A 12,594-nucleotide genomic window follows, 5' to 3' on the forward strand; every position below is an offset into this window, starting at 1 on the left:
AATCACTATCTGCTTTTCCTTTCTGCTTTTCCCCGATAAAGACAAAGATACAATGCAGCTCCCTCTGACCTTCTCTGTCAACATCTGAATATTACATCTGTAGTACTCTTCCTTCCATACTGCTGCTCAGAAATGCTCACCTCTGCCCTTATAGTCTAGCTTCCACTACTCTTTCCCATAACTTCATTGTATGGCTGATCAGCTTTATTCCTCTGTAGTTTCCATGTCGACCTTGTTCTTAAAAATCGTCACCAGCACACTTCTCCTCCATTGCTCAGGCATCCTCTCATTCCACACTTCATTCTCTTCAATGCCTTCCTCACTTCGTCCTCACTAATCTTTGCAACTTCCTGGTTCACCACGGTTACCTCTTTGTTCTCTCTCATTTTCCTCGTTCATGAAAAAGAAATCACTATAATAATTGCTAATAAAGTTATTGTTAGTTGCAGCCCTAAAGGGACATTTCACCGCTGGAAGAAACGTTGTTATGTTAATAAATGTTAATAGTATTTGTAGTAGATAACAGTAGCACAATTTGAAATTTGCACCCTATGGCCAGAAACATATTGTAGTCTGTGTTTGTTGAATAGGGGTTGACTGGATTGCTGGATGATTACTACAATGACCATAATGCTTTGGTGCACTCACCCCACCTTGTGGAAGGAAGTGAGACCCGTGCCTGTGACATCACAGACACTTTGAAATACTAAAATATCTTAAAACACATTGGCCAGTGGCCCTTTAAGTGCATTCACTGACTGACACACGCACGCACGCACGCACGCACACCAACAGCACTGCTCCAGCAGTTTTCTCCTACGGTATTGAGAGGTATCACCTCTGATGCCTATACCCTTGCTTTAAAATCTCCCCGGAAATCAACTTTTCCCTGCTACTGTGGATGTGCTCATGAACACAAATCTCTCTCTCTCTCAGACACACACGCACGCACGCACACAAACAAACAGCACCCAGCAGCTGTCTATTCTAGAACCAAGGTTCACGCAATACTCCGCAATAGCTGAGTGAGTTCTATTAAAAAAGAAAACATAAAAGAAAAACACAACTATAGTTCAAACTAAGACATTTGTCCCAAAACAAGTATTGGTAAATAAATAAATATGTCCCCCACACCCCCCCCCCATTGTCAACTGTTCCCATCCCATAATGGCACCATGGTTTTTTTTCCCCCTGTGTGCTGTCATCTAAACCTGCTTCCGCATTCACCTCACATCCTGTTGGAGCACAGCAGAATGTGTGGGGGGATACAGGACGGGCCGGGGGTGAGGTAGGCTTAGAGCCGGAGCGGCATGGAGTCTGACAGGAATTCTTATTTAACTGACTAGACTAGAGGAGTCATGGGAAATCTAATCCTTCCTGTGTCCGTACACACATTAACCGCCGCGTCGCTGTTTTGTTCATAGGCAAAAACCTTCAAGTTTTCAAAGATTTTGGAGAATTGTTTTAATGCATTTTGTTTTACAAACTCAACGCATCACGTCATGACGGGACAACGGACAAGCACAATGTACATTCCTCAAAATGTAATTTTGCCCTTGTTGCTGTCAGAACGTTACAGAAACATTAGTATGCCAATAATGTAGATTGGGAAGGCAAGTCTGAAGAGGTGGGTTTTGAGGGTGGTTTTAAAAAGAGTAGATGGTGGGCTGCAGCTTTGATGTGAGTTAGGAGTGAGATCCATAGAGAGAGGCAACTGAGAAGGCCCTGTCACTGAGGCCCTGAGGCTATTTCACTGTTCAAGTCTGGTTGTGATGAAGGTGTACGTGAATGAGTGTTTCTGCAGCAGTGTGTGACAGTTGCAGAGGTGGAAAAGGTCTGTTTTGGTGATCTGTTTGATACATGTACTATGGGGCTGGAAGGAGAGGGTGAGATAAGATATACTTTATCAATCCCCGAAGGGGACTATGGTTACAGCACCATAGTGTGACGTGGGGTCGAGGATGGCTCCAAAGTGTCTGAGGGTGTCTGGACCAATGATGGGGACTTCCATCGGTTATTGCAATTGAGTTTTTAGGACCTTTATTTGCATCGATTTTGTTGTACGTCAGGCAGGCAGGTGGTGAGGATGGTAGCAGTGATTATTGAGGAGGAGAGGTAGTGTTGTGTGACGTTGGCATATCAGTGGAAGTGGAGGCCATGGCAGCGAAGGATCTGTTCACGAGGAGGGCGCATGTAGTCTATAAGCTTGTAGATCGGTTATTTTGCTAATTCATTTTATTTCAAGTTACTACTAACTATCTCTTTACTTGACATGATTAAAAGGAACTAAAACAACCTGCATTTAAATTGCTGTTATGTTACAGTAGGTGTATGGCAACAAAACATCATTACATCAAAGCAGTGAGTTAGGAATCATTTAAAATATGTTTTTTATTTAGTCAGCATAGTATCCTCAGGAAGGTCACTCTTGAGTCTAGTTTGCGGTTGCACACCAGGAACAGTCTGTTGCAGCTTACATCATTCTTCAAGCTTGTGGAGACAGAGATAAACAGACATTGTTTGCCGGGCTGTGGATGCTGATATAAAATGCAATGATGCTATGGGAGTTATCTGGGGCCAGGCTATGATCTGTAAACACTATATTCTGCCCTCATACTACAGACTGTTTCCCAAATATAGGGTAGCGACCTATTTTAGGTCACCACACATTGTTATGGGTAAAAAAAAAAAAATGTACTTGTGAACCACGGTTCACAAGTAAATATTTTTTACCCTTCTTCAATACAACATTGTAACAAGGGCTTAAGTGTTTAATTCATAATGTATCTAAAACACTAAATTTCTCTTTTGGGTCTAGAGCTGAAAATGTTTGTGAACCTCTGCTACTGACTACTTATGGAAGCTTCTGGCAGTGCTGAAAAGTGATAGCCATTATAGACTTTCCCTATTCTTATGCATCTTGATTTTATTTTAATCTGGCTTGGCCTGGTCCTCCAACAAACATAATTGGCAGTGTGTGTTAAAGAAGTTGGAAGGGGATTGTGTCCTTGTCATTGCTCTTGGCCATGATGCCTGGTCAGAGAGGGGATCTGGGGAAGATGGTTAGTGCTGCAAGTATTGATTATCTTCTTAGCTATTATTCTATTTTTAGATTCATTGAATAATAGAGAAGTGTTTTTTTTTAATCAACAAAATGGTTAGTCTTGAACCCTATTTTATACATCCCTGCAGAATGCTGTCGTGCAAAACAATTGTTAACATTTCTCATCTACAGTACAAGCTCACAATGTGTGTGTGTAACGGTGGGCTCTCTTTGGTAGAGCTCAGCTATCACTGGAGCACCTTCTATGGCTTCTCGGGGAGGACTGAATTCTCCTGCGGGAAAGGGATAGAAATACACCAGACTCAAACGTGTACTTCTCAGAGGGTGGGCTATTTGATCTGACTGAGGCTTCTATTCTGGCTTCCATTCTGGGGCTCGGTCCTCTTCTGTCGCTAACTTTATTCCACACACACACTGAGCTCTGTTGCCTCACCCATGCCCACATGTGACCTGATGTCACTGCCCGCACTGTCCGTCACTCTGGCGACGTCCGTGTGGCATCACTATCCGTGCTGTCCGTTGTCGTGGTAACCGTGTGAGCTAGTGTTTTTTTACTTTCACTTATAATTGCCAAAAATGTATTTACTATTTATTAAATGATCAATTATATATTTTATAATCAATTGAAGTGATTAGTTCAAATTTCTGTTGCACCCGTAACACATATAACACCCCAATGGTGAAAGTCTGTCAGAAGAATGACTGTCCGGTGAGAAGAAGAGGCTGGTAGACCCATAGACCTTCCTGAAACTATATCAATTATCTTCATCAACAAAATGATGCGAAAAATGTGATAGTTTTCGTGCAAAAATAGCCGATGCGTGACATATCGACATGTTGTAAGCTTGTAGTTCTACTTCTTTTGTTATTGTTTCTACTCTACTGTCTTTATAAATGAACTGCGGCACCCCTAGTGACACAATGTGTATTAGTGGAGTCAACACAGATCACAGTACACAAAGGGAGAACTGGCAATTACAGTCAAAGTCAAAACCAATAAAGACTATAATATAATAAATAAATACATTTAAAAATGCAGACTGTAGTCTGGGCCTGACTTTTGACTAATGCTTTGAACATCAGCATTTTTGTCTGTCCACCGAGGACTCAGACTTGACTGGTTTATTGCACTTTGTTGGTCCTCCACTTTACATATTTTTTGACAGTATGGAGAGTATGCGCGTGACATCATCATCAAACCCGGAAGTTATGCAGGAATGCCTACCAAGTGGCAAAAAACTACTTTCTGGCCTTGATAGCCCATATATCCAAACAGAAAAGTCTGATTGCATTAAACAACATTAAACAATGTTAAACTCACTTTGCATGTTGCTTTGCCACTCGCTTTACCACTCGATGTGCCATTCACTTTAAGCATGCACATACCCTCTATTGTACACTGTAGTGTAGAATCAAAGTTGAATCAGCTTTAGACTAGCTATAGACTATTCTATTGATGATTCTCACAGTTTCCAAAAAAGAATGTGACCATGTTCTATTGATTATAACGTTTATCTTCATTGTGACCTTTACCTTTTCAACACCAATGTTATCTCTTCTGTTCTGACTGATATTAAACTCCAAGTTTCCAATCAGAATCTAACCAAGTTTCATGGACACTATTTTATGTCCTTCCCTTCATAAGTCATTGTGCTTAGAGACACACTGTACAGGCAGACAGAAACCTAACCCTAATTCCAATCCAAATGTGGGTACATGCAGTACTGAAAGTTAGATTGATGTGTCATCTTGGAATCACTTATTTGCACCATATACTACCAGTAATTGCACCATATACTATAATAACAACATCCTTGTGTTGGCTGTTATCCCTCCTCTCTCTGCCATTGTTGTCTCTCTTCACTGACCTAATATGGTGGACATGCCAACAAAATACTTAGTGTGAGTTCTTGTCTCATTTCCAGAGCTGACCCTCAGAAACTGGACGCTTTCATCATGGATAAAGCTCTGCTGGACTACGAGGTCTCCATTGACGCAGACTGTAAGACACTCACCGTTGGAAAGCCCTTTGCTATTGAAGGTAAATCAACACGGGAGATTACCACACATTGCTGAGTCTATGGAAGCCTTTGCCATACAACAGGACACATTACAGAGTTGTTGCTGGAAACCTTTGCCATTGAACATTATCACAAACACACATTACTTTTAAATTATTTAAAAAATATACATGGACTCAAAACATACCATTTAACAAAGGTTTTGCTTAGGCTTTTCTTTTCTTAGGTCTGTTACTCTATCTTCTTAGTCTTGTTGCCAAATATGTTTAGCTTTTGTTTTGCCTTTTTGAACCCTGTAGCACAAAAAAGTTAGAAATAAAATGTAATTTGTATTACTACTGACTTTAACATTAGCACCTACTGTATTAAGTTGAGGGAAACATTGGAAAGAAAGAAAGATTTAGCCAAGACAACACAACCTTTAGTGCAGATGGAATCTTTGGAACAGAACGGAGATGCATCTGTGAGTGGTTCCGTCCCATTAGCAAACAGGGAAGGATTTGTTAAATCTGTCACACTTAACGAACATGCTAACAGGTCCTGAGATACCCTCTGACATTTCTAATTAAATGCTGTCATTCCTAACCGTGATGTTTGGTTATTAGCATCGACATCCTCACTAATGGTGACCCTGCTCCTGACAATGATTCTCTTTACTCTTACCACACAACAGCTAAGACCCATTAAAAGACGGACACCGTACGAGGCTGGGATATTGAAATGGACACTTAACTGGCAATGTCATTACATGACACCATCATGTCTTACGGCCAAGCTACACCAGGCTTTTCGCGCACAAAACGCGCGCGTTTACCCTAAACGCGTGCGTTGAATTTAGGTCCAGTCCTAGGTCCAGTCCGGGCCGTGCGTTTAGGGTAAACGCGCGAGAAAAGCCTGGTGTAGCTTGGCCGCTATGTGGGCCTGTAGAAAATACGCTTGTTATTTATGCCAAAGAATGATTGCTAAACATAACAATACTGTACAACTGTGTGTCTTGTGTCTACATAATGTCTGTCTGTCAATGGTGGAAAAAAGTACTCAAATGTTTTACTTAAGTAAAAGTATCAATACTGAAATGTAGAAATACTCAGTTACGTAAAAGTCTGGTATTCAAAATTGACTTGAGTAAAAGTACAAAGGTACGTAAGTAAATGCACTTAGTTACTTTAAACCACTACTGTCTGTGTGTGTGTGTGTCCTTTCGCCCAGGCTATGGAATCGGCCTCCGCCAGAACTCTCCTTTCACCTCCAACATCTCAGAGCTGGTCAGTCAGTACAAGTCGGACGGCTTCATGGACTTGCTGCATGATAAGTGGTACAAGGTGGTACCCTGTGGAAAACGCAGCTTCGCCGTAACTGAGGTAATTAACACTCTTCGCTCGCAGTATACACACACATAAAAATAGCACAAAAGTTGTGTGTGTGTGCGTGTGTGTGTGTGTGCGCGTCCTGCATTTCCTATTCAACTCATCATATCATTTTACAACAGAGGGGCTATCTCCAACCCTGTAGGGATGTGGAACTTAATGAGAATTATGTTCACAAAAAATTAAAACTTAAAATGTTTCATAACGATAAACAAGCTTCACTTAATGAGCACTCATTTGCATTTCAGGTCAGGAATAGTATAGGAGCCAGTTCATGAACAGACCCTATGCTCCTAGTAGACTGGGATCAAGAGATTTGTAAACAACAAATAAATAAAAAAAATCAAGATTTTTCAAAAATACCAGACATAAAAGCTTGCTGCGACCTTCAATAGATCTGAATTGCCGGTTTTAAAAGGGTTAATCTGCTGATCCACGGAGGAAACCCCATTGTGGGGATTTTTTGGACAGAGAAAAAGGCGGACCTAGCTTCTTTGGTTTTTTATGTCGTACAAATTATATAAATGTCTTGTGTCCTCATAGCTTCTGTTATCATTCTGTTTCCAGTGAAGAGTGCGCACGCGCACTAGAGTTCTCAACGGGCCTGAAAATTAAAGCCCGGCTCTAACTGGGCCCGACTGGGCCAGCCCGAGGCCCGGCTCGGCCCGAACAGTTCTCATCATTTTAGGCCCGAAAACCCGACAAAACCCGAGAGGAAAAAAAAAAAAAAAAAGATTGTTAGTGTGCGCACTGCGCAGGCAGCGCCATGTTGCGACTCGCGAGTGAGAGAGAGAATGGAGTCAACGGACATTATAATAGTTTTCTAAATGGAAACATCACAATCATGTTCAGTTGTTGAAAACATAATGTTAACTTAGTAAGTTCTCTTCTGCGCGAAATAGGTTATAGTAGGCCTACGAAATAGGTATTTAGCACTAGAATGTTAAATCCCCTTTGTAGCTCTCATTCTCTCTCTCTCTCTCTCTCTCTCCCTGACGGCGCTGCCGCTGCTCGTGTAATTTATATTTTATCAGCAGAGCAGAGATCTTTTCTAGTCTACAAAGTTAAACAAAGTTACAAACCCAAAACATGTTCTACTGCAGTCGCAGACCTGCTATGTTCGGTGAGCGACAGACGCCACTGACCATGCATGCACTTGCGCTGTGCAGTAGTAGCAGTAGTACAAAACAAATCATATTCTAGTATGAGAACAAGGCAAGCTCAAGCAGACCTTGTATTTTGAACTGTAGCCTACTGTCTTGCGCTTGTATGTAAACTGCTAATAAAGTATTCAGTCAATCAATCAATGCTTTATCTGTCTGCCTTGAATCCGTGCGTCTGCTCTGCTGCGTGCTGCTGAGCACCGCCGTGCCGCGGCTGTAAGTGTAACACCTTTAGTCATGTAAATTCAGGCTATTATTTTCTTTCTTCTAACAAAGGGAAGGCTATAACACCTATAACAACACTTACCAGTTTACCACCTCATGACCAGGCCAGCCAGACTCCGCAGTAGTCAGTCGTTAATCATATTCATAGTCATACATAGGCTGGCACAGCTACACACTTTCTTTAGTAATAGACTTTTGAATCTTCTTCTTAATTCATTATTATTGACTAATACCTCTCTGCGCACTGTGTGATTTATGGCCCTTTAAAAAAAACGATCTACAAGTTAAAAAAGCGTTAGCTCATGGTGCATTGTGGTCCTGGACTTCAGTGGGTTTGTAGATTGAATGTCTATTTTGTGCGCAACACCAGATTGCAATGAAGTATAAATCAGGCGCCCCTCAGCCTCACTCAGTCTGACAGACTTTATGCTGCGCGAGCAGCGCAACGCGTGCTGTTCTCTCTCTCTCTCCAAAAGTTTTACATCCCAAATTCCCAATCCAGTCACTGTCAGCGGAGCAACACAACACACTGACAGCACTGCTGTTCATTATTAATAAATAAATACACAAAGACAGATTGACAGAACAGAATCATTTTTATTGGGGAAAAAAAAAAAAAAAAAAAAATCCCCTTTAGCAGCGCCAACCCGAGAGCCCGACCCGGCCCTACCAATTAGCATATATTTCAGCCCGGCTCGGCCCGAACCCGTCGGGTCTGGTCGGGTACCCTCGGGTTCGGGCAGAATTTGAGAACTCTAACGCGCACGCGCGCGCACGCACGCACGCACGCACACACACACACACACACACACACACACACACACACACACACACACACACACACACACACACACACACACACACACACACACACACACACACACACACACACACACACACACACACACACACACACACACACACACACACACACACACACACACACACAATATATATAACAATGTTTCTTTCAACAAAATTTGTGGAAATCCACAAAATGAAAGTCAAGTCGCCCAGCCAACTCTCTCCTCGCTGTTCAACTCTCTTCAGCACTATACAGTACACCTTATTTTTCAGCCTTCACCTCTCGATATTATCATGATATCCTGCAAATCTGATTCTACCTCTATGTCACATGACAATGATGACATGACATGACATGACATGTCATGACATCCCCGCTCTCTCCATCATATCTCATGTCTCTCCTGTGCCGGCCAATAAAATGTTCATTCCTTAAACATAGCATAATCTTAAAAAAGAGAGAGAGAGAGAATGCTGCAGCCCGTCCCCTGAGTTTCCAACCTGTCTAAATTATTCCATGCCATTCGTCTTCCTATCTATCACTGCACCCGCTCAATCTAGCTGCTCATATGGAATTGAAAACCCACTCACTGGTGAACAAGGCTACAAGGAAACTGCATGGCAATCGCTCCAGGCCTTGCTCCAACCTCGCACTGTAACCTATATTTCTGTGCACTTCACTGTGGTCTACTCTACGGTTGTCTTTCTCCATGGCAAAGTGGCTGACACTTCACCTGGCTTTATAGTTCTTCTCCCTTCTGTGCAATGGAATAGCCCCCACCACCCCACCCGTCACCTGTCATGACTGACTGTAGTCAAATATACTGTAACCTATCTTACGGCATGAATGGCACTTTCCATCATTCATTTAATCAAGACCACTTCTTGGCATTGTTATGACCTGGCTCTTGGGCCATAACAAAGGAGGAAGACACACAGATGTTTAAAAGTGCACACAACAATATGTATTTACCATATAAACAAACATGAATCAAACAATACTAAGGTGGGGTGTGTTAATCAGTAGATCAGTAGTGTAAGTGAGTGGATGTGTGGTGAGTGTAGTGTGGGGTGTTGAATGATGCAAACAAGTGCTGCTGCTCTCATGGAAGGAGAGAGAGGGTGAGGCCAGCCAACTCCCAGCCCTTTATAGAGCGTCGCAGTCCCGCCTCCTACCCTGGACCAGGAAATGAAACCCAATGCATTATTCTCATAGACATTTCTTAAAGTATTTATTTAAAGACGGTTACGCCGCGGACAAAGCCAACTCGAGTCGTGACAACTCATGACGACACAAACAATATTTTGGACCAAACAAATAATTAGAAAGAAGAAAAAAACGGCAGGTTACAACACTTTTTTTGTTGTTCTTCTTTGTAATTATTTGTTTGGTCCAAAATATTGCTCTATAGCGCACACTGGGAACACTGGCCAGGTGCTCCCAATGCACTGATTGGCAATTCAGAACCTGTGGGAAGCAAAGAAATAGGCCTACCTAACAAACCACACAGGCCCTAGTAGGCCAAACTACAGGGGGCTGTGACTTCAATGCTGAGAGGACAGGCACCAGTCGCATAGTGATGCTGCAGTGTTTTGTAGCTGTTTAACCAACTAGTAGCAGGTCTCGGAAGCCGCAGGCGTTTTCTTAGCTAATACCTCTATCCTTATCTCTGGAGAATGGCAATATTTCCCCAAATATGGAGATATGAAGGCGATCTGATGGATTTGTCTTCACTGACAAAGACATATCTATCGCTACACAACCAGCTCTCTATCAAACCCCAGGAGGGAGTAATAAACTAGTGCAGATAAATTATTCATTACTCCATTAACATTTATACGGTCATACGTTCTCTTACACATCAAATAATTCAACCTTACTTTATGGGATTATGGGGAGTGGTTTATTTATGTATTATTATTATTAGTAGTAGTAGGAGTTGTAGGAGTAGGAGTAGTAAGAGTTGTAGTAGTAGTAGTAGTAGCAGTAGTATGTGATGACATGCAGAATAAACTATACCCTATTGATTTGGTTACCATCAAGCGAGAGAGGCCGAGAGACACCAAAAAGAAGATTTACGTAATTGTCTTATTACTGTACGTCATACAGTACATAATGTGCGTGCGTGCACACTGCACGCGCATGTGTGACCGTTTCAATATTACACAAAAAAACACAGGTCATGAGCCGGGCATGAACCAAATATGCTGTGCGTACAGTTATGGTGCACATTGCTTTGATCTGCTGATCCACGGAGGAAACCCCATGGTGGGGGGTTTTTGGACACAGAAAAAGGCTGACCTAGCTTCTTTGGTTTTTGATGTCAGGCACTTGGGCATTATACAAATGATATAAATGTCTTGTGTCCTCAGCTTCCGTTATGGCTAAGCTTTGGTTCTGTGTGTTCGCACCAGGAGGGCGACAGGTTTCCATTCTCTGGGAGTGAAGAGTGAAAGCTGTTGTCAGCCCGCATGAGACAGCAACTGCAGTGCTGTTAAAAGCCTGATTTATACTTACTGTAGCTGTGCATGGTGTGTTGGCCACACGGAAACCTAAAGCTCACGGCGTGTTGTGGGCTTGTAGATCTGCTATGTACGGCACACGACACGACATGCAACTAACTGTAAATCAGGCTTTTGTTTCTTTTGTTTTTTTTTATTCTCATTTTTCGACATGGCACTAGAATATCAATTGAGACTTGAGTGTGTGTGTGTGTGTGTGTGTGTGTGTGTGTGTGTGTGTGTGTGTGTGTGTGTGTGTGTGTGTGTGTATACACACACACACACACTACACCCTTCTATCTTTTATCCTTTTCATGTTCTCTTTCATCCTGTAACTCTTGAACCATAGGTCGTACAATCAAATGTTTCCCCCTGCATTCCCTGGATCAAACCGTGACTCCCCATAATAGGCCATGCCCGGAAAATGCTTTTAGTAAAAAATAAACCCGGTCTGTATGAGGGGTTCATGCCCCCCATCTCCACGCTTGAGAATTGTGGCGTGATGGTTTGAAAATCAGGATGTGGCTTCAGGACTTTTTGGCAAAGAAGTTGTTGTTCCTGGCGGCTCGCCAGCATGCATTGTCTGTTCAATGTGTGCGTTGTGTTTCTCACACAGTGCATTATTATGACCACGGCTACTCTTTGATTAGCTGAATTAAGTTTGATAAGTTACCGCTGTACACTCATGGCACCAAGAAGATCAAAGGTAATGATCAATTAGGCTGAACCCCAAAGTTCTGAACTGCACACTTTTTTATTTTGAGCTAATTGAAATTTTTGACTTGGAGTTTGAACGGACTTTCTGGAGTTATCATGTGACCACCCCACAGCAACAGAGAACTCAGTGTTTGAAAAAGGAAAGGTGTAGAACCCATGACGTGCTCATATAGTAAATTAGTAATGCAGTAAAGCCAAACTGTGTGCCTGTGTTCATAGTCTTTTCTACAACATTAGTTGATTTATGAGTGGTCCTATAGACAGCTATGTGTGTCCCTCGATCCCTGGGTCTGTCCCTGGCTGGCTGGGTCTGTCTGAGCACGAAAATAGCTTTTGGTTGGTTTTCATCACCAAGTGTCACTGTTGCGTAGCCTAACACACACACACAAGCACACGCACACACACACACACACACACACACACACACACACACACACACACACACACACACACACACATATATTAACTGTATATGTATGATGATTTCGGGTTTTACAGTACAGTGACAGTACAGTACAGTAGAGGGACCCGCTGGGGTCTGGATGTTTCGGACACGGGGTGGCTCGCCGGAACCGGGCGATATTTTTTATTGAACATAATAGTTATTACAGTGCTCAGGCACCCCCAACATAATGTCTCCAGGGGCTGCAGCCCTGATCATCAAGCTCTGGGGGGGCACCAGATGCTTGGGCCAAACATGAATAATACAAAATAAAATAAAGAATTACAGT

The 12,594-nt window shown here is 42.4% G+C and overlaps 1 protein-coding gene across 1 annotated transcript in view; it reads left to right on the top strand.

The window, feature by feature from the left end:
- LOC306939196 (glutamate receptor ionotropic, NMDA 3A-like) overlaps positions 1 to 12,594 on the top strand; it is a 92,181-nt gene that overhangs the window by 69,292 nt on the left and 10,295 nt on the right. The window contains exons 7-8 of the mRNA XM_079523737.1: positions 4,990 to 5,105; positions 6,295 to 6,446. Of these exons, the coding sequence (XP_079379863.1) occupies positions 4,990 to 5,105; positions 6,295 to 6,446 (268 nt within the window). The remainder of the gene's footprint in view (positions 1 to 4,989; positions 5,106 to 6,294; positions 6,447 to 12,594) is intronic.

Source organism: Electrona antarctica (genome assembly GCF_951216825.1).
Source record: "Electrona antarctica genome assembly, chromosome: 16".
Lineage (NCBI taxonomy): Eukaryota > Metazoa > Chordata > Actinopteri > Myctophiformes > Myctophidae > Electrona > Electrona antarctica.